The following is a 23,446-nucleotide window of genomic DNA, read 5'->3' as shown; positions in this document are numbered from 1 at the left end:
CTTTATGAATATCTTGAGTAAGATTATGAAGGATAAATGGCCTTAAAAGAACCATGACATAACTACTGCTACTCATTGGTGAATTAATGATAAACACATTCGCAGATTTATCTAACAATTCCCCCCTTTTTATCATTAATGAACACATAAACATAACATCATGTGATGTCAACTCGACTTCAAATGGCATTCTCATTCTCATGTATCTATACGTGACGGATCAGGTTCCGTGAGATCCGTACCTGCAATAGCAACTTTCAAACAATAGGCAGTGATTTTTTAATGCAAGGGAAAACATAAGCACCCATGATAATTTGAATAATTGACCTTTACCCATGTCAAAATCACTTATTAGCATGTTACATTGTCCGATTGGAAATCAAAACAGTCATGGCCTGCAGCCAGACTTCCTCAGTGTGTGTGAAAGCATAGAACCTCAAGTTTATTTAAGTCACAGTTTATATTGCCCAGTACGGTAGGTGAGACTGCTTTAGCTTGTTCTGTCACACTACAAAAGCTGAAATCACCAGCAAAGGGACCCCGAGGGGTAACGACAGTCTGAGGTTGGTGCACGGTGGAGTGATGCGTTTTTATTCACCAATCACTCTTTTCTTCGATCAGGAGTGTGTGTTGAGGGGTCGGTGGAGTGATGCGTTTTTATTCACCAATCACCCTTTTCTTCTGGCACAGCTTCTTCGGTCAGGAGTGTGTGTTGAGGAGTCGACTGACAGGTTCTTCTATTAGACTATGGTGGCGTTCATCTATGGCCTACAGCAGGTGGTTACTAGCACGCACTGCTGGAGCAGCTAAAAATGTTTGCTAACAATGTTACTTGTCATCCAGTGAGGTTCTGCATCTGCGCAGTGTCGCTCGGGATCGGAGGTGTGATCTTTTGAGTGCGAGGGTTACTCACACGTTGCACCGGACACCGTTGTTAGTTGTGGTAGCACCTGCAGTGGGTGGCGTGCATCCCAGTTGCTCCTTCGGCGACCTTTTCAGCCGTGTGGGTCATCAGCTGAACTCGGAAGGAATCCCACCACCGTTGGTGTTCCCAGGACTCGTCGGGTGTTCTTTACCCGCACAAAGTCTCTGGGTCCGATGTTCGGGCAGGTGCATCTGCTGCTGCTGCTGCTGCTGCTGCTGCTGCTAGACGACACGACCTCTCTTTGGTCTCTCAGTACCTGCGTCAGATTTATCATGCAGTATTGGGTCAGTGCATCATCACACAGTGTGTTTGGCCATAGGAACCAGTCCAGTGTTTGGAGGTCGTCCAACCACCACCTCACTTGTTGACGACAGATTATGCTGTGGGTTAGGGTTAGAAGGTAAACCAGGATAATTCCAACATAACTTCGTTCATCTGGCTTTCAGAGTGTCTTCATTTCCAACTTGAGTCTGTCACTGAGTTCTGAAAGCATTTTGTTAGCAACACACGAATCATTATTGAACCATTGTCAGAGAAAGTCATCTCCTCCATCGCTGAAGCACTTTGTTTCTTTGTGCTTCCACCAAATTCGAAAGCAAGGTGAGCGTTCCACCAAGTCCATCATCAGATGCTGACAACGTCTCTGAGGTAGACGAGCAAGTTGATGGAAAAGTCAATGGAAAAGTCATTGGAAAAGTCAATGGATGCGTCCGTCCAACATTATGTCATGCAATCAAGATCATATTTTTGTGTATATATATATATATATATTTTTGGAACCAATGAGCCTGAGAATAGCAACATCTCCTCCCCTTTGACACATGGTCAAACCCATGAGTCAACAAAAGTAAAAGTAACCAATTAATGCACTTGTGAAATTGAGAAAGGATGAACAACCAGGAAATAATAAACATCAAACAAAGACGGTGCTTTGAGATCCTTCAGAATGGGAGACGCCATTCTCTCGTCAGGGGCGGACCAATCGTCCTCAAGGGCGCCCAGCGCGGGCCCCCAAATCCAGATTTCTTGCCAGTGAAGAAAGTTTTGACAAATACAGGTTGCTGAGGAGTCAGGCATACAATGATCATAATAGAGTCTCTTTAAGGAATGCAGATTCAAAGGCTTCATCTCTGCTCAGGAACATAAGCTGTAGAATGCAATAAATGTGATGTCACCACATCATGAGTTGATGAAACCTGCTGTTTCATCGAGTCCATTAAAAAATCCCCATTGTTGTGCAGTGATCAGTTATACACGTACATCATGGCGCATGCGCGGAATGGCAACGCCATTGGAATCACAAAAGAAGAGTAATTTCAAAGAAGGCTTCATGAAATCTTGACCAAGCAAAAATTATCAGAACATAAAGAAGAAATCAAAAACTCTGTGATAATCTAAAACATGTATCCTCAATAGTCTGTGTCCCTTTAACAGGCCTAGATAGAGGTTTGTGTGTCACAGCATCAGAATCAATTACACATAAAACATGAATCCCATTCATCAATAACAGAACACCAGGATGCTGTTCATAAGCTTTGTGTTTTAACGTGTATTGCTGCTGTTTGAGCTCATCTCTCTTTGCATCATTAAGTTTAAACATCAGTTGAGCTGTGTGTGTGTTTGTGTTTGCATCTCACGTGAACCGGAGGGCGATCCGTCAGTCAGTCAATCCGAGCCAGCCACAGAGAAGGAGGGACCCCCACCCCCTCCACGACACCGCTGTTGATCACCCCTCCTCTGGTCTCGGTCCCTCAGTGGTTCCGGGCACTCCCTCATCCAGCGTCCCCTCTGTTCACAATTGAAGCATCCGCCTGGTCATCGTTCCTCCACAGGATGAGAGCATGTTCTCTTTCTCATTCGTGACGATGTCTCCCACGGGACGTCCTCTCACGGGAGGCACGCTGCCTTGAGACATCGAGCGTTGCATGCTCTTTGGAGGAAAGTCTTTTTCTTCTTCTTTGCATGTTTGACGTGGCACATTCAATCGGTCAGTCTGTTAGCCCCACATATCATGCTCGAGTGAGCAGTGTGGGCTGGTGGGGGGCACTGGACCCTCAGTGGAGTGGACCCTGAGGTGGACGATGAACTCTGGTCTGATGGTGATGGTGATTGGTGTCTTCTGGTCGCGGACGGTGGGAGGAGGCACCCAACCCTCAGTGGCTGGAACAGAGTGACCCGCGGGGGCCAAACTCCAGTACAGTGGAGCAGTTTGTGGAGCAAAGGAAAACAATTAGTTCCTGCGTATTGTATTATATCATATTACATCAATCAACTTGAACCTCTGAGCTTAGCATGCTATCATCTTTTGTAACATAGACCTGAGACATGTTAAAGCGAAGGAAGCAAACAGTAAGAGAATAGCACTCATAACGCTCACAGGAGTAATGGCTTCCAACAGAATACAATTTTTTTTTTTTTATTATTATAATGATTAAAGGCACAAAGACATTTGTGCCACTATCCCTCCTCTTGAGGCGAGGCAACGCCCACGGCTCAATATTGCTGCCCATATGTAGACAGATTTAGGCAGACGTGAATGTCCTAGTTGATGTCATTGCTATCAATGACCTGGTAGTGTATGTACCTTTTAAAAAAAAAAAAATTAGATTTATTTTCCCTATCTGTCCTTCACTCCATGATTATCTACTTGTTCTTTCCTACCTAGACATGCTGAATCGTGTGTTTTTCTTTACTTGGCGCCCTGCAGTAATGCGCCCAGTGTCCTATCTCACACCTTCCTTCCACCCCCTCCTCTGCCACCCCGACCTCTCTGATAAGGTCTACGTCTGTCTCGCCAAAACACTTCCTCTTTACCATCAAAAACATATCATTAGACTTCTCGTTATTTGTTTCACGCTACTCTCTCTTCATGTTTTGCCCGTGTAATAAATTCAGACAGAGTTAAGTTTAGCAAGGTGACAGAATGCTTCGTCAGCCAGGGGCTGATTTCTGTGTTAAAGGTTTTGTTTTTGAGATGGAGCTCATTCTTTAATTGTTGCCGATACGGACCGGCCTCATTATTAACATCGTAAAGGGCACTGTTCTAGTCCTGCTCTGAAGTCATCAATAACTTCATCAGACTTTGGCTTTGTTTGTCCTATTTTACTGTAGTTAAGTCTTTGTCTAAACACCTCTCTCTCTTGCATTTAGTCTGGGTTTGACTTTGGTTACGTGGGCGGACAACAACGGTGGGGCGCTACTTTTTTATTTATGCCCCTCCCGAGTGGAGGTGCAGATGGGTAAATTCTAATTTTGGTTTAGTAGAAAGGTTATTTATTCTTCAGCGTTTACTTATTCTATCTTAAATACCTTTCCTGCTATATAGAATTCCACACGTGACGTAACTCAGAGAGAATCCCCCTAATGGGGCGAAGTGCAACTCCCGAGATGCAATCTTCTAGAGCAAACCTTTGTTTGCTCCGGCTTCTCGCTCGGCGTCCTAACACAGAGTTGCATATCGTTTTAGACCCTCCAGTCTGATCACCACTAACCTTCATGAATGAGTTCACAAAGTCTTCCCCAGTGACGGTCTTGCGTTGACACCGTGAGGTTCCAGACCGTCCAGCCGTGTAGTGATCCCATGAGGACTCAGGCTGTTTTACTGTTACAACTTTGACTCATTCCGTTCATCCACATGAAACATTTATTCACAGACACGTACATACAGGGTTTTAAGTCTAGACTTTAACAACAACAAGCAGATCTGTACTTTATTTTTATTCAGCAACAACAACTTTGTATGCTTTAATTTATTCCAGGCCTTTACATCCGCATTTAATTATTATTATTTATTGAGGCCTCTAAATTTAATGACGTCGTTTGTATGCACTGCTCAATAGGATCGTACCGGAACCCTACTAGCTTCCTTTTAAACAAGGCTGTATTGATCACTTGATCAGGTACTGCGCAATAGGACCGCTGCTACCCCTATTCGCTCGTCTTCAGCGCGATGAGAAACATCTCCATCCGCTATGAGGTCTCCCTTAAGGAGCCTCCTTCTCGCGGAAACCTCTGCGTTAGGGCTAAGCCCTACCCGCTTTCCCGAGGAACTTAAGAAACATTACTGTTTCAGCGCGATGAGAAACATCTCCATCCGCCTTCTCGCGGAAACCTCTACGTTAGGGCTAGCTAAGCCCTACCCGCCTTCCCGAGGAATAAGAAAAAGGGTGTCTTACCTTCAGGCTGGTCTGCTCTGGTTCGGATCCCGTCAACCCGATCCCCAGGGACTGGCATGCGAAGGATTGGCCCCGGAAAAGGGTCTTAGTGAATTAGAGTGTGCACCCTCTAATCAATTCTTCCAAGCCAGCCCACTGCAGACGGGTGTATTGGATCCTGCCGACAACGCCAATTAATGTCAGGTTTGTGACACTGTAAAAGAGAGAAAATCAGAACCAAGCCCCAAAGATTCAACCCAATAACTTAATTTACTTGCGGTAAGAAACGAGACTAGTATTCTTTCTTTCAGCAAGGGAGAATGGAGCTGCTCTCTAGCCGTGCCATCGACTCTCCCAGCAAGGGAGAGTGGCTGCTGCTAGCCTCGTCCTCGATTCTCAGAGAAACAGCTCCCCTCCAGCTGGTTTTATTAGCAGATAAGAATGTGTACGTGCGTAAATCACCCAGACATGAAGACTCCAACCTTGAGCAGATAGCACTTCCAGACAACACAAAGTGTTCACTTCTTCAGTCTAGTCAGCATATTAACAGATCTACGATTGTCACATACTTTATGAATATCTTGAGTAAGATTATGAAGGATAAATGGCCTTAAAAGAACCATGACATAACTACTGCTACTCATTGGTGAATTAATGATAAACACATTCGCAGATTTATCTAACAATATGTTTCCATACGGTGAAGATGCTGTATATTGCAACAGAAGAAAAACTCATTCCAAGGAGTTATAAATGGCTTTTTAATTATTCTCAGGACTGAAATCACTGATGTCCTTTTCAGTACAACCAATGATTCCAACCAATCATTCTTGTATGGCTGTTTTTCCTGTGCAGCTCTCTCACAATGGTCGTTGGTTGTTATCAGAATAGTCTTCTGTATTCAACATGTTATTTTTCAGGAAGTCACTCTGGCCCCAAAGTCATTCTGCCGGTGCAGTGAAATGAAAGTTCCATAAATGACTCCGTATCGCCGGGGAACGCGAGGACGAGTGAATACATTTGACACTGAAGTCTTTCTGAAAGGAGTATTTCCATTTGTCTTATTGCAATCACAAAGTTTTTGCTCATTGTACAGGTTTGTATTTGGAAAAGAAAATGTTTATTTATTCATGTTGCTAACAATATTATAAAACTACCAATGTGCCTAGTACTACCAAAGTACTACCACAGATTCTGCATTTACATCAATTTACATCCTAAAAATAATGATCATTCTCTCTCTCTATATATATATATATATATATATATATATATATATATGCAAGGTCAATTTGGAACGCTTGAAGATAGGAATCATCACTAACAATGTGGCAAGGCTGTGGTGTCTGAGCTGAGTGTGTCGAGTCAGGGCTGATGAGAGATTAGCTGCAGGTGAGCACAGAGGCACAGGTGACCGGAATGATCTGATTGCAGGAGGAGGATCTGGAAGACAGGAGAAGTTAGTGCATGGAAAAGCACAGGCCCGCCTCAAGCTCTCAAGCTGTGACACATTGTCATGGAAGATTTAATATTTAATAAAGCAGGACAACCCTCATTCCACTACATTATGTTATTATATTTTACCTATAGATTTTTTTTTTAAAGCAGCATTTTAATTCTTCTCATTGTTAAGAACTTACCTATACGTCTTTCATAGTTTATGCATTCAGTGTTGCTTTGTTTAGGAACCAGAAAATATGGTTAAATAGCAGGTGGAACAGGTTGGAAAGGCTCCAGAGACCTTATGCACTACAGATCAGGCATGTTTCTGGAGTCGGTGTATAATAGATGCACAGAGCTCCCTAAATCATTTATGAGACCTTTACCTTAGAGAATAGCATGGGCAGAGGGGACACAGCTGCTTTTACTCTCTGCTGCCAAGGCTGGTTTTGATCCCTATGATTCCCTTAAGATTATATTTTCATTTTATTTTGTATATTCTGCCTCATACAGAATATACACAATTTTCACACGAGGAAATGTCCTCCTGTTTTCGAAATCTAAAGGTTACAGTAAACGACGCAAGATATATATTATATATATATTATATATATATTATATATATATATATATAAGGCATGGAAAATCCCTTTTTCTAATTAAATATGACACAATCTGGATGTATCAATATAAGGTGCACGAGGCAAAGGGGTTGTAGTTAATAAAAAAAATTGTGATTAACGTTTAACATACAGGACTTCTCAAAGCAGAATTACAAAGAGGATTAAACAGCGCAGGATGGAAGACAATAAATAGTATCTTAATAAACCTAATAAAACATGGGCGTGTTTTGCTGTGACATAAATTGTACCAATCTTCTATCTATTAGCCGTCCTGATGAATCCCGATCCACCAGGAGAGGAGTTCTAATTTGCTCAGGCAGATGATACACACATCCTGCCTTGATATATGCAGCTCAGTGCCCGTTGCCCTTCTAATTGTAACCATTAACTTCAGACCAGTTTTTTATTGGTCTGAATGGTGCAATCATGTTCTGCTGCCTCAGTTGACACCCAACGCACCAATGAACACAAAGACGGTATTGGATACTGGAACATTCCTGGAACTGGGTGTAAGAAAATGGCTACGTTTGTCAGAAATTGGCAACAAATCTTTTTACGATTTGATTTGAGACAGGGTGAACTTTAATCTCAGAAATTCCTGCCTCGTATCATCTTTGTGTCATTCTGTTGATGAAGAGGGATGCAGTTTGCAGAAGTCATCTGGGTTACTGAGTCACTGCTGTGGACGAGAAACTGTCGATCCCTTTCCTGACCTCTGACTGAGTGCTGTCAAAGCTGTTACTATTCTCAACCCACAGCAGTTTCCATTGAGCCGTGCCCCTCAGAGAATGTAAAATCTCTAAAATCACAGGCGAGGTTTTTGCTCTAAAGTCTGACAGATAGTGAAGGGGAGAAACGGGACTCGATTTTTGGGAATGGGGTTCGGGCAACAGTGATGACAGCAGCAGAGCAATGCGGATGAACGCACCACACCTTGAGAAGTAAAAGGTGGCCATGGAGAAAAACCTATCGAGAATGCACTCTGCTGCCAAATGACTTGGATCGGTAGTAACTCTTGAGAGGAGATATACCTGTAACAAGGCAGTACAACGCAATGCAAGCGCTACCGGTGCTCCATCCACACATACTGGGCCATGAACACTCTGGCTTGGAGGAACGGGAGCTGACGGAGCCTGGATGTGGAGATGAAATGTAATTTGGGTTATAAACGCTTTGCTTGATTGCTTATAACTTAACTTTTACCATGTTAAGGGCTGGGAAAAGACTTCTTATTGTAACATGATTGAACAAATGAATTCTGGGGAGGGTGAAACAAGGCGGTGAAGAGGTGTTCCTACAATATTCTAATGAGCGTGGGCTGTAGAGTGCTTTTCTTCAATCAGCCGCTTCCATCTGGTCTAAATTGGATTAAGCAGTTGGCAAACAGGAGTAACAAGTAGGAGTAGACAGATTTAAACAAACGTTTTTCATCACAGAGTCATAGATTTTAATCTTTTGTTTGACTTTGCAGGATATTCTAATTCTACCTTTTGCACCTGTTTGGACTCACTCAGTTCTCTTCCTCCTGTGTTGTTGGCATTTGAACTGAACCGTAGTAGACACAAGCAGAAATAGCTCAGTCGGAGAAGGCTATCTGATCTGGCAGTTACAGCTCACCGCTCTGAGTGTGTGTGCTTTGTGCAAATGAGATAGCAGTTGGGTCTATTTTTGCACATTGAACTGAGTTTTCGGTCAAGGTTTCTGAGCACAGCAGTGCAAGTTAGTCTTAAGATGGCTGTTGAATATGCAACCTAAAACTAACTTCACCAAGGTTGTGATTGCTAAGTATACCTGACTGCTTCATGTTATTCAGGCCTGTAGAGATTTAAATAAAGTGCTTAAACAAAATTAAAACCACTGAGAGTAAATCATGTATAAGCTCAGACAGTTCAATGTTTGAACACTTAAGCCAACAATGTCTTGCATATTAGCAGCTTGATCAAAAACTTGCAGTGTAATCCCATGTCTAAAATAATCCTTAAATGTCTACTGAGATTTGTGGATGTGGACAGGACTCTGCTAATATATATTCTGAATCTACGTGTGGATAATAACATTTGGGAATGTATAAATAAATAAAGTGCCGGTGGATTGAGATATCAAATATGTATATTTCCTAAGATATTCCTTGAAAGGCACTTTACAAAAAGGGGAATCTAGGCAACAGGCAGCAATGAAAAGTCTCTCCCTGACCCAGTTTATGCTGCATTTACTTTAACAGTATTAATAATATTGAACAGGAGAGAATTGGACAAACAGCAGTGGAGAGAGAAAGCTGTGGTAGCAGTCAGCCGTAAAAGCATCTGTTGGGTTTTGGAGCTATAAAACGTACATTCAAAATGCACGGACACTTGTGGCTGCAACAGAAGGAAGTTTGTTATATATTTAACCACAAGTTAAATAGAAAGAGATGCACACATTCTAGTCTTGCTGCTATGGGCAACAGGAGTAATCAACCCCCACCCCCCACTGTTATTTTTGTGAATTATTTATCCAAGTCTGCTTTCACAATCAATACAGCCGAGAGGTAACCGATAAGGTCACGCAGACAAACACACACAAACAGGAAACACTTGTTCAGAATGACGAGCATGGAGGCGTCTATTCAGCCGGGCCCGAGCAGAATAATAGATTTAAGCCCTGCACATAATGTGTTTTCTATTATGGAAGAGAAGAGCAGGGACAGGAAGAGAAAATTGTAACAAGAATGAGGAAAAAAATCAATACATTGCAAGCAATCAGAGAGATGTAAAAGCACTTTCTAAAAGGGTATTTGAGGAGCTTTGGACAAAAAACAGCTGTAAAATAAACACAATGTCTGTTTCCCCTGGTTTTTCAATATTTGTCGTTTTAGGATATTGAGTTTGATTGCTACATCGCTCTGGTTGTAGAACTGTGGTTGCGGTGGATGGAAGAGAAAATGAAAACAATATAAAACAGTAGAAAAGAAAAAGAAAAGCATCATATTTCAATGACACGATATTTGTTTTAAATTTTGAATTGCAGTTTATTACAAATAGAAGCTGAATGAATTTTTGAAATGGGGAAAATTTCACAGATACATTTTCATCATTTGTCTGCAGTCCTTTATTTTTGCTAGGGTTGCCTGCCTGTGTTAAGAAAGCCAAGCTAAATTCACTCATTCAGTTTATATTATATATATTTTTAAATGGTGTGGGTGGGGGGTGCAGCATCATTCTGCTTGTGGGATAATTGTACCTTTGAATGATGCTTGCAGAATGAGAATGTTTCTCACTCAGTAAAAGCTCTCATCCTGTCGTGCAAGCCTGTGACTCACTAGTAGGCAACGTGGGAGGAGAGTGCAAAAGTACGGCCAAAGTTTTCTCCATCTCTGCTGCAACTTTTATCCTTGCACAATATGTGTTCGCTTTATAGTCTGAGCTTCACAGCACATACAGGAGAAAGAGAGGAGAAAAAGAGGAGAAAGAGAGGAGTGGGTGACGTGCCGTGTTGGGTGGAGAAGAGTGCACGTTTCACTCAAGAGGATTTAATTAGCTTTTTTTTGTGCATGTTGGATTCTTCAAAGAAAGACACCGTGCATCAATTATTACCAATTTTTTTACACTACTTAACAAACCAATGCCTTACCTGTCTTCAGTTATTCCCAGCTGTGCCTTCAGCTGATCAGGTTCACTGGATCCGACACTGCCAGTCTCAGATTTAATGATCTGCATTAATTCAACCTGACGTATTCCCATCACATCCATCAGCCTCCTCTGGTTCTACCAGAGGAAGTGGCAACCGTGGCGAAAAGGGCGAATTTCCTCAATAACCAGCGTACCTCTGCTCTGGTGGAATGATAACCAGCAAAGTAACTATGAATCACTCCTCCATCGTGTTGCGTTATCCATGTTGGGCTGTCCACCCACCTATGATTAATCCTGTTTTGGCACTGGCTTTATTTTTACTATGTTGTCATTTGCATCAAGTGCATCACAGTTATTGGTGCTGAATGTCCTTTGTTTTAAATGTACGAGGCTCTCTTCAAGGTCATTTTGCCATCTGTCCCTGAACTTGCTCCATTTTAATCTTTTATATGTTAACAATCCCAACCACAACCGTCAAAGCTGGCAGAGGAAAAAAGGAAAGTTACATCATAAATACAGGTGGATAATAGTGGTATATGTATATACACATGTATCTCTGAGGTACTTTATTAAATATAGATATTGTATGCTTTATCTTTTTACTCTTCCTGTATTTATTGTACCGGCTTCTCAATTAAGCTTGTAATTTATAAGCTTCACATAAAATTTAAAGGACCCCCCCCTGACACAAACTCAAACAAAGTTTATTCACATGAAGAGAATTAGGAGGAGATGATTTCTGGACGATCATCGGCTGTCCGAAGATCTTGACGCTGGCCGGCAGTGGTTTTGAGCGATTCCACAATCGGAATAACAGAGAATAAATTTAAATTAATCAGCAGTGATATCATACTAGAAAGCAAGAGCTGAACTTCTTTTACTCCCACTGAGGTGGCTGGTCTGGTGATGAGCAGAGAAAAGTGCAGGTGATTTACAGCAGTGCTTGAACACGTTTCACACATGTCGACAATTTATGTACGAAGGACTTTCAACGGAAACAAGACCACAAGGGCTTTTTTTAAATGCTCCTCTTAGTCAGGATGTTTGACTGTACTTGTACTGTAATACATGCTACTGTTGGCTGTACTTGTACTCTAACATTCTATCTAATAAATATATTCATCATCATCATGCTTTGTAAAAAGCATATCACTGTGTCGGGAATTGCCAAATTGGCGCCCCAACATCTGCGCCCCTGCCTGCTGAGAAGGTGCCACACAAGCAGAAGCTGTGTGAGAAGGAGAAAAGGGGGGGGGGGGGTATGGAGAGAAATGTGTTTATTTTTATGCAAAAAAAAATTGATTTGCAAACAAGACCATTATTATCTATCAACATCATTATTTTTGGTTGCAAATCCATTTTTTGTTTGATTGCATAAAAAAAAAGAAATTATCTCCATATCTATTAAGCCGTCAAACCGTGTGGTTTGACAGCTTAATAGGACGCTCCTCCCCTAAGTAAAGCAAGCCTCGATACGCGCTTCCCGGAAACGCCCCCTTCATTACTCGACACACGCACATCTCGTAACATCACTTTGCATTTGCAATATAAATTGAACACTGAATTAAGTTCACCAATCACAGTCCAACAGGGAAAATGATTTAAGTAACAAAGTAAGATGCTTTTATTATCTAAGACAGACATTTATCTCCAAACAAATGGTTGTTGTCGCGCTTTAACTTGAACCCACTTCTTATGGAGCTGCAGTCGTCTGTGCTTTAGCCTGAGGAGCACCGGTAATACAGGAGGGAGAGACTCATCGGTTGTCTATTCCCACTCTACGGGTGAGACGGCAGAGGGGGTGAGGTGTGTGTGTTTGTGTCTGACTTTGATCACAGTCTAGGCAGCATCTCACAGCCTCTCAGATGAACTCATTAGACACCATTTGAAGGATCATTAACTCGACTTTCTCGCCTCTTTCTCTCACACACTCCTTTACTCGTTTGAGCTCCTCCTTTGGACTTACTCCTAGTATTCATTCTCCTTCCCCCCCCTCATTTCGTTCATTTTCCTTTTCCTTTCAGCTTCTTCCTGCTCTTCATTTATCACTTGTTACTTTGTTTTCCAATTCTCTCTTTCGATTGTTTTGTTTTGTGCTTTTTTTTGTCTACACATCCTTTTCATTGGGGACGCTGTTCCATAACACTGCTTGTGCGAACAATTACACAAAGTATAACCCAGGTTGACGGACACACAGCATGAAACTGACTAAACAAAAATAGAACTGCTACAAAAAAAACCACAAAGCACTCAAACCTCTGACCCACCCAGTGTCACTAAAACCTAAACGGTCCTAAAGGCCTTCTCACCTAAAAGGCCTTTCTGTCATTTCCGTCAGCAATCTGGAAACTCTGGAAGAGGAAACTGCTTCATCCATGAGGAGGAGATTGCATCACTGAACTCAGCAAGTAGCGCACATGATGACGTCCTCCTAGTTGTGTCATTTCACTCAGGTCAAACCAACAACATCTAAGTTAAATATTGGTGGCAGTACCACATCTCCACACCTCTTGTTTCTCTCTGTTCTTTACTGTGGCGTTTCCATTTTTTATTTTTCTTTGCTTGGCATTTCATTATTTTTCACGAATTTGGTCAAATGTGAATCAACGGAGACACAGACCGACACAACCTGAGCGTACAGGAAACAAAACAGACAACCTTCGCACTGAGAAACTTTTTAACACCCCCTCCCCAGTCTGCTCTGATTGGCTGATGTATAGCAACCAGTGTCTCCATAGTGACATGAAGGCAGTAGCATGGCTATGAGCAGAGGATGATCAGCAGCCTGTAAATGCTCTGCAACCACGGTGACAAAGGCAAAATCACTGCCTCTGAAATTCTAGCGCACGACAATGGATGGGTGCGTGCGCACACAGGGACACGTGCATGCGTGCGCACACACCTCAAATCACTCTCCTCCTCACAAACGCTGCATGCTAATAGCTGCGAGATTGAGCGGCTGTCGTCTCATCTCGAAAGAGAAATGCAAGGTGAGCCCTGGAAATGGAATAGGATGCCACATCTCTCACACCAATATCTCTACTGCCAATGAGTTCAGATTTCTTTATACATTATGCAAGAGACAATCTTCCGCTCTGAATGAAATGTGCATGACACCTGGGATGGATGTCTGACCCAACAGATTGGGCGATGGGGGCTTTAAACTGCCTGGATAAAAAGACGTATTAATGGTGCCTCTTCTAGATTTTTTTTTTCTTCTCTGCGTTGGTTCCTCCTCTACATGTTGGGGTTTTAGGGTATTGCTAGGGAGAAGCCAGGCGTGGATTGGATGCCCAAGTATCCATGGAAACAGTCTTGACATGGAAGCATCAATCTCCTCTTTAAAAGGTTGCATGTGAGTGATTGATAATGACAAGTGCAGATGTGCCTAAATTAGCATTTGTGAATGATGTGTTGTAACATCTCATCTTCATTTTATAAATTAGGATTTCTTCTAATCACGAGTACATTTGCTGCTGCTCCTACCCAATATCATGTTTCTGTAGCTATGATAAATTGACATAGCTGCTCCAAAACATTTTGTGCAGAGGTGCTTAGAATACTTTTCATATATAATAAGATTCAGAATCGGGTGATTGAGACAAAGATTATAAAGCCTTCCAAGCAGCGTTGGAAAACCAGCTGTATTTGTTTTTAGGTCCCTTCAGACTTTCGGCAGTTTCAGACATAAAAGAACGAGCAGCAGGTTTTACTGCAGGCAGTGCTGCGACGCCGGTCTCAGTGAATCAAGGGGAGACAGACAGCAATTTATTTGCAGACAAAACCTCTCTGTCACCACACCTCATGAAGTCCCTGAAAGGCGCTCTGTCTTCAAATTACTGTCAGTGTCGCCATCTTGCCACCTCGCTGACAGCGCACCTCGAGGCTCCGTGTGACACAGACATGTATCGCATGAGGATGACCGAAAGCTATATCTACGTGTGAAAACCTGTGGTGTGGACACAGCTGAGAACAGCGTCTTTTATGTGCTAGAATCATCTAACAAGCAATGACCAGCCGTCTCTCATTGAAGACCCGTGATTGGTTGACTGGCTGAGGCTAACATCAAGGCGAGATTCAGCTAATCTGTCCTAGAAGGGCCAAACACATGGAAAGAATGTCTTTCTATAGTTTTCTGGCACCACCAATAGCGAAAATATGGTGATTTCCCAAAATAAATTAAGCACAACATATTTAAAACGTGTATACAGATGATTTCTGCTGCATGTAAGGTTTGGTAATGTCAGGTAAACAGATAGCCGTGGGGCTACAATCTCAATCCACAACGGTTCTTTGGGCCTCACAAATTGCTCTGGCCGTTTGGCAGGATTTTCATCAGCCAGAGCAGAACAAGATGAAAAGAAGAACAAGCCCACGTTGTAATAAGATCATCTGAGAGAGAAGTCCTCATTTTGCGTAACTAGCTGGAACAAAACCTTCGAGGACTCTATTTTAAACTTAACATGGCTGAAATAAATTAAGTCTTTCTAGAGAGGCATGAAATTAACCCTGAATCCAAATGAATGATGACCCCCCCACCACCACCACCACACTCCCCTGAGATCATCTCGCAGTCTCATGAAGCTGCCTTGTGGCGCCATCAAACACCAGTAGTTTTTCCCCCAGACTGATGACTCCAATAAACCTCTCATTAATTCTTGCTCCAATCTACCCCCCCCCCCCCCCCCCCCCACCTCTATTGAACCAGCTGAGAAAAAAATCTCCTTGTCTAGTTTTAGAGGTTAGCAAAATGACAGCAAAGGCCAACTAATGATGCAGCAAGAGGCAAGGATGCCATGTCTCTTAGCAACAGTTTCTCCTTATTGCCAAACACTGATACTGGCTAGAATAGACATACTATTGTATGTCTGTGTGTGTGTGTGTGTCTGTGTGTGTGCGTTCGTGCGTGTGCGTGTGCGTGTGAGAAAGAGAGGTATAAGGTAAATGTGTCTACCGTTGTAGATGTCATCATTTTGACACTACAACTAGCTTAGCATAATTCTTTATGGCAACTCGGTCATGAAGAAACATCTACAATCTTTTCCTACAAGTCCAGTTGACTTTATCTAACACAGAGATTGTTTATTTCCTAATATGGTTATAGATTATGCATAAATATCACACATCTCTGGATGTTTAGATTCTGATTCTGATTCATTTCCCGCACAATATTCACGTCTACATTCATATTACTGGTTGTGTTCATGCTCACGTGTCACATAAATCTGTGCTGGTGTTTTATTCTGTCGTAGCAGCAGAGAGAAAACGCTGGTGAGCGCATTGCACCCTCTTGAGTTGAAACAGAAGTATTTCTGGAAAATGAACTGAATCCCACCCCGCCACATCCCTGATAAACGCAAAGCTGGTGTGTGGTTATTATTGTGGTTCATCTCAATCCAGTTATCCATTATGTGAATTATACATTACGAAGTTCATTGTGTAGTCAGTTAGCCTGGAACTCACAGATTAACCTGCTGCCCTTCCATTTTTGAAATTCAAAATCTTTTAATGTATTGTGAAGATCAAAAAACATAAAAATCATTGTGCTCTTGACTCATTTTGCAGTAAATAACTCATTTTGCACAACTCTTAGTAAGTGATTATTGAATGTGTTGCACACACAGTTATTGAAGAACGAGAAAGCCTTATCTTATTGTACGATAATGAAAAATGAAACAACTCTTTCCTGATACTGAAGAGAGTTTAAATTGAAATGGGTGCTCAGGATCAGCACCGGACAGCTCCATAGGATATAGGATGTGGAGCTGTCCGGTGCTGATCCTGAAAGTGGCGTCTTTTCCACGGCATTGACTCGGGGAATGTTCTTTATCTTGCCCACTTTGGTTGATTTTTTGGTTTGTGCATGTCCATGACAAGACAAGGTGGTGGCTTTTTAGTTTTGCTTTGATTTTGTATTGATTATCTTTGTTCCGGCGTGATGATTGGATTTGAATGGAACTTTTCCACATTATTAGATGTTAATTTATTCCCATCACAAACTTTGGTTCATTTCCAGTATGGCTTTGTCTCTAACAATTTTTAATTTACATCCTTTTAAAAAAGTGATATCAATCATTTGCAACATGTTCCCTGTTTTTTCCTGCATGAGCCACCGTACTAAGTGGCCGTTCCTGTGGATGCCAGCAGAGTGCAGCACGCTCGTTCTTCTTCTCTTGCCGAGTGATCAGTAGGTGATGTTCAGCAGGTCGGAGTTAAATAAATATACGGTGAGGCTTAGCAGGGTTAACCCTCTCTCCCAGAAGGGTTAGGGTTTACACATGTTAACATTAAATCCTTTTCAGGGCATGTTTGCATTTTTGTATTCCAGTATAAACAAGGAGAATGATTTGTCTGAACAGTCTGCTGGAGTTTGAGATGTTTGAGGGAAGGTCAGTGATGTTCTAGAAAGCTTTGGGTGTCTGAATTATCAGGGAAGACACTGAACAGCAAATAAAAACAACACGTCATATGGCCGGGGATCCCGTCAGGAATACATATTTAGAGGAATGTTTGACATTTGGGAAATATGCTTAATAACTTATATCGTACGTAAGCTGGTTACTTTAAAACAGCTACAACAACTAACATGGAACATTCACACAGTTTCATTGTATTCAGGTTTGCTCACAGCTCAGTGACTGATGAATGTTGCAAACCAGATATAGTAAACGGATGAAGCCTCTGTCATCATGATCACCAGGACAAAGTAGGTTTAGAAGAACCTTTCAAGGCCGATGTGATTTGCTCTTTGCAAACTTTTATTAATGACAGATAGCTTCTTACAGGACTTTTAGAATATAAAAATACAAGCAATCTCTTCATGCTATTTGCATTGGTAGATATCAGGAGGAGGAGACTATCCAGCTACAATGATGGATTCAATATGAGGCACTTTAATGCTATTTACATTTTCCTATCTGAGTCTGACACCTTTAATGTGAATTGGAACATCCAATCCTGTTTCCTTCATGTTAACATCATTAAATTGTAAACGTCTCAACAGATAACGGGGACGGTCCTTTCACTCAGCTGTGAGTGTGCTGCTGCTTCAACCACATTTTCTACTGTCGCCGTCCAGAGGAGCACAGCGCTCTGCTGCAGGTTGAATCCCTCGCCTTTAAACATACCTTACATGTAAACTGAGGCTTGTTGGAAAATAACGTGGATAACTTGTATGAGTAGGAATTAGAATTAGCATAGAGCCCATGTTTGAAGGCAGAATCTTGCATAGCTTTTGTCTTTACAGACAATCGTTGCCTTGGTTCATCTTAAGAAACATTTGAGGGGTTTTTTTTATGCTAAAGCAAGTAACAAAGTAAAACAGTTCCCAAAAGTGAATGGGGATGTGCTTGATTTAACTTGCCAGTGTTTTTAAAGTGAGCACATGATAATGTCATGCTCCTTGCCAATAATATGATGATTTTGCTAACGCAATGAATCGACCCTAGGAATAAACTACGCCCCAAACAAAAGTGAGAGTAAGCGGACTTTGCTTCATGTTCCTATGGGTGCATTTCTGTCATCTCGTTCATCATTGGCAGCATTTCCTTTTCTCAACGTGCAGGACTCTGTTGCAGCGGGGGCATGTGTGGTACACATCCTTGAACCTTTTCATGAAGAAAGGAATCAGGCAACAGCACAGGATTAACCTGAAACACACACACACACACACACACACAGAGACAATCAATAACAAAATTACATATGAATTGGATTTTCTTTTCCCCCTCTCTCCATAATGACCAATTAAAGATTAAATGCTTTTATTGTCATATATGTATATATCGGTACATAATCACTGCACACACACACACCTACACACACATACACACAAGATGTCATTTACAACCTACTGCTATTGGGCCCCTTTAACAATCCACACACATGCATATGGCCCCTGTAACATAAATAAAGAAGGCATAGAGGAGCCGCCATGAACAGCATGCCTGGAGCAGTTGGGGCGGGGGGGTGCCTTGCTCAAGGGCACCGCGGCAGTGCCCTGGGGGTAGACTTGCCACCAGCCACCAGCTTAACAAGACAAACCCAAACTGCCATAAAGGTATTATGGAAAAAAGAATAGCATGCATGACATTTGCCTAAGAGCAAGAACAATGAAACAACTGGACTTCGTGATTTACCTCGACCTGGATGACTGAGAATTTGCACAGACCTGCCTCATATATTTTTGTGTTTTGGAAACCTTAAATGCTACTGCTGTACTGCACTGTTATAGGTATTGTTCAAGCGGGTTCACGTACACCCCTCTACAAAGATGTCCACAACATCTGGGGGTCATCTTTGATCAGGCCCTGTCCTTCCATTCCCAGATAAAACATATTTCAAGGACAAAAAAAATGTAGTCCATGTAACTTGCACTCTGGATTACTGCAAATCATTACTAGCAGGTTGCCCCAACAACGCCATTAAACATCTTCATCTGATCCAGAACTCAGGAGTTCAGGTTCTAACAGGTACCAGATTAAGAGAACACATTTCCCCTTGTTCTAGCATCTCCTCATTGGCTTCCTGTTAGAGCAAAAATTGAAAATGAAATCCTTATTCTTACTTTAAAATTAAAGCCCAACACAGCCAGGCCCCCGCCTTACCTTACAGAGCTCATTATGCCATATTGCCCCCACTGGTCAAGACAGATGGCCAGCCACTATGAGTCTTAGGTTCTGTTCAAGGCTTCTCCCTGTTATTAAAGGGAACATTTCCTCTCCTCCGTTGCCAAAGTGCTTGCTCTTGTGGCGCAAGTTGGGTTCTATCTTTCCCTGCAGGTCTTTCCCTGCTCCACCTGTCAAGTGCCTTGAGATAACTTTCTGTCATGATCTGGCGGTATAGAAATACAAATAAATTGAATCGAAGTACATCTGTCATGTACACCCCTCATGAAAGATGTGCACAACATTAATAATCTTCTTCCATGCAGGTCATATAAATGCTAACCAGATTAGGGAGGGCAAAAGTCAAACTATGACAAGAGCCATGATGCCCATTCTCACCCGCAGCAGATGAAGAGTAGGCACATCAGCCATGCATATGTCCCTGGTTTGTAGGAGACATTGGTCATAACCTGCTGTTGACAGGAAGTGCACGTCGTCATGCCGGCAGTGGTTCCCAGCGATGTGTCGTAGCTCACAAATTTCTTTTTGCCATTTCCATCAAGACCGGAGCTGAGACTGCCTACTCCGTCGGTGTGCGCCGATCGAAGTAGAAAGATGAAGAGGAGAGATTGGATAAATATAATGATGAAGGTGTTGAGAGGAGAAGAACGGAAAGAGACAACAACTGGGGTTGATGTATGTTGCCAAGCAGTTTATGAGCAGGTGTGAATTTACCTGCATTGGTGCTAGGAGAGGAATCTGGAGGGGTGAAAGGGGTGTGGACGTGGTAAACAACCACATTGGGATCTGTTTCTGCAGAGGAGGGAGAAAGAAAAAGACAAAACGATGGAGGTGAGACAGGATCTCTTGTTAAAAATGATTTGTGTGGGCATGATGTTTACCTGGTGCGGCACCGGGAAGGCCCACGTTTTTGTCATCATCTCCCATTGTACTGCAAAGAAAGTACAGAATTCTTACAACTTGTGCTCCTCTTCACAGATGAACAGATTAAGTCTGTATTATTATGTTGTCAGTGGCCCAAGTGGCATACGGGATCTACTGTGAACATGCAGTCCCTGAATTGTTTCGTCTGTATTTTCTAGATGATTGCTTTCAAACTCTCTGCATGCATTGTCTTGATTTGCAAAAGTCGAACACAATAAATGGAATAGATTCAGCATCATATCAACACATCAACACCTTCGCATTCTAACACAGACCAAAACAGGTGTATTTGAGGGCCGCTCTGCTAGACTCAATTGAAAAACAGAAGTCATGTGACCGCTTTTTAAACATGACTTCATACAGGTTCATTGTTCATGTGTGTGCATACAAGCAAATACTGACACAGCAGTCGGGGTTTCATTCATGGTCTCATTGAGTACTGTGTTTTTCTGCTTCTCCCTCACCACGGTGTTCGCCGTTTCGCCATACTCTCAGATACAGACTAGATACTTGTTGTGGGAGATTTTAGCATTCATGTCGATGTCAGTGATGACTCCCTTGCTACTGCATTCATCTCATTATTAGACTCACTTTACAAGCCCTTGCATTCACCCATACATTCACACACCAGTGGGCGAGTGCTGCCATCCAAAGCAGTGCCAGTCCCACTGGGGGTGATTTTTAGGTTCGGTGTCTCACCCAAGGACAGTTCGACATGTGGACAGACGGAGCCGAGATTTGAACTGCTGACCTATTGGTCACTGGACGACCCGATCTGCCAACTGAGCCACAGCTGCCCAGCCACAGCATGGCTAAGCACTAAGACTGTCCCGGTCCGATCTCATGATCGGAAATCGGGCCCGATGTGCTGTTTATTTTATTTTAAATATTCTTACTTAATATTTCCTGTTGCACTAGTCCAAGTCCAAAGTCAAAAAGGTATTTTTTGCTTGAATGTTCAAGCTGCCCCACAGAAGAGCTCTGTTTAAGAGTTAAATGTTGAAATAAGACGAATAGAATTTAAAATAAGGGACATCCTGGATCCGTTTCTTCACTCTTCTTTAATAATAATAATAACAAAACAGTATTAAAGAAGTATCGGATCGGGACTTGGCATCGGTTCAAAATCAAATGACTCTACAAAAAAGAAAAACTGATTGGGACATGACTACTAAGCAGCATTTTTTACTTAGCCATCAGAACCCCCCCAACCTGCACACACACACTCATACACACAAATATGCAGGAATGAGACGGAGCTGCATATTTCTCTCTGACACACAGGTGTCACCGCAGACTAAACGGCTGTACAGCGAAAGTCTCAAATCCATCGACTAAACTGTGATCTGAGGCATCATGCTACGTGAATTAAAACAGTTCACATTTAACAAGTGGTTGTTCCCCAGACGGCTTTAAACGTAAACTTAAATTGTTTCCCCATATAGCTTTCGGCTTCATCCCTTGCAGTATCCAGACAAACCTGTTCATTCATAAAGATGTAAAAATGTGCTCCTCTATTTTGTCTCAGTCGTCTTTAGTTTTAGATCACGTCTAATTAACAGATCCTACTTCTCTAATCCATTTCATAAATTCACTTATTCCTTTGTTTTCCCAGGTCTTACCTTCACCCTGTGCTGCAGTCAGCAGGCAGAGATGTGTGCAAGCTCCTGATGAAAGTACAGTCCAGATGTCATATGACCACCTGCTTCACCTGTGCATCACTGGGCCTTCGCCTAGACCCGCCCACAGGTCCGCCCACACTGACAAAGATGTGACAATCCAGTGAGGACTGTAACGTTCAATGGCTGAATTGTTATTCTATTTCTTTGTTTATGTGAAAGCATTTCACTGTCGGGTAGGAATAACCAGTTTGCTTTCTCTTCCTTTATTTCTTCCAGCAGACTTTTTGACTTAACATGCCGGAGGCAATCAGAATGTATTTATTTTTGTTGTGGAACAGAAGTATATCAGCAAAAGTTTGAGAGACACACATTCGCACATTGCTGATATAATTTCCCTCTGGGATTATTAAGGTATTCTGATTCTGACATGTTAACATCCACATAAAAGAATCAACCAGAATTTCTGTAATTTAATATGATTGACCAAGGTGTAAAAACTACATTAATTAACATATGTAAATAATGTAAACATGAAGCAGATGATGTTGAATGCTATTAAATTGTCTCATTAATCACCAGTGAAAAGTCAATAAGTTATGATTTGAATTTTTCAAGGATAAAATGATGCACCAAAATAAAAAACAAATGCCAGACTTTTTAAACTTTAATTAAGGTGTTAGATAACAGGAGGCGGTGAATGGTTTCCAGCGATGAGAATATCAACTTTCCAGTACAATGACAGGTTCTCAGGTAGGAACCTTTTTTTGGGGGGGGGGGGGGGCTGTGCTTTCCCTTCTTTCTGAATCTGGTTTGTGTTGTTTTTGTTGGAACATGAAAACCGGTTTCAGTCACATTAGCGTCATTAATTTGCAGCTCCATAGGTGTCTGGAGAGGCTCATCTTTCCTGCCAGTCAGCTGTGAACGGGCCGGTTCTGCCACATTTCTCAGAGGCTGACGGCGCGCTGATGGGGTGAGTTCTTCGTGCCAGTCTTTTGAAAATAGCTTGTAATTATGTCATACTCTGAAGGTGTTTAACAAAGACAAATGGCAGCGTGTAGAACCTTACAACATTTCAGTGTTAAATCAAACAAAAATCCTTTTCACGGCGTGTTTGTATTTATGTTAATGGTATAAACAAGGAGAATGATTTGTCCAAGCAGTCCACTGTCTCTTTTGGGACTTATGCATCTATTTAATTTTACATTTTTTTTTTTCAGCATCAGCATTTCTATATAGCATTATACAATAGTGCTGGTTAGATTACTTGGAAATCAAAAGTATTTTACGACAGGTGGTCCTCACATAAGGACGTACTGGCTGCAGAGTTGTGGGTGAGTACATATATACAGTGTAAATGGCTTTTACGTATGCAAATCAAATTTCTTTTGACCATACAAAATGTCGGCCAAGTTGCCGATCAACGGAGGTTTCGTTTAACGAATCGTTTAACGACGGAATCTTCGGAATGTAAATCCGTCGTTAAGTCAGGACCAGCTGTATTTTAACATGTCAAGAAATGATGT

The 23,446-nt window shown here is 42.0% G+C and overlaps 1 protein-coding gene across 1 annotated transcript; it reads right to left on the bottom strand.

Moving 5' to 3' along the window:
* Nucleotides 1-17,500: 17,500 nt before the first annotated feature.
* Nucleotides 17,501-21,984, bottom strand: LOC137905967 (cell death-inducing p53-target protein 1-like). The gene is made up of 5 exons (XM_068750254.1): nucleotides 21,924-21,984; nucleotides 20,259-20,308; nucleotides 20,092-20,169; nucleotides 19,756-19,936; nucleotides 17,501-18,399 (listed from the first exon to the last, which is right to left on the bottom strand). Exons 2-5 carry the CDS (start codon nucleotides 20,302-20,304, stop codon nucleotides 18,282-18,284), a joined length of 423 nt encoding a protein of 140 aa, XP_068606355.1. The 5' UTR covers nucleotides 20,305-20,308; nucleotides 21,924-21,984; the 3' UTR covers nucleotides 17,501-18,281.
* Nucleotides 21,985-23,446: the final 1,462 nt, after the last annotated feature.

This window comes from Brachionichthys hirsutus, chromosome 16, assembly GCF_040956055.1.
Source record: "Brachionichthys hirsutus isolate HB-005 chromosome 16, CSIRO-AGI_Bhir_v1, whole genome shotgun sequence".
Taxonomy (NCBI): Eukaryota; Metazoa; Chordata; class Actinopteri; order Lophiiformes; family Brachionichthyidae; genus Brachionichthys; species Brachionichthys hirsutus.
Note: the sequence above shows the minus strand (reverse complement) of the source record. Positions and strands in the feature narration are given on the sequence as shown.

Excerpts from the sequence above, each read along its gene's own strand:
- LOC137905967 (XM_068750254.1), bottom strand. The coding sequence starts at position 20,304 with ATGGGAGATGATGACAAAAACGTGGGCCTTCCCGGTGCCGCACCAG. Across the intron at positions 20,170-20,258 it reads CCTTCCCGGTGCCGCACCAG|AAACAGATCCCAATGTGGTT; the intron begins GTAAACATCATG and ends CCTCCTCTGCAG. Across the intron at positions 19,937-20,091 it reads CTCTCCTAGCACCAATGCAG|GCAGTCTCAGCTCCGGTCTT; the intron begins GTAAATTCACAC and ends CCGACGGAGTAG.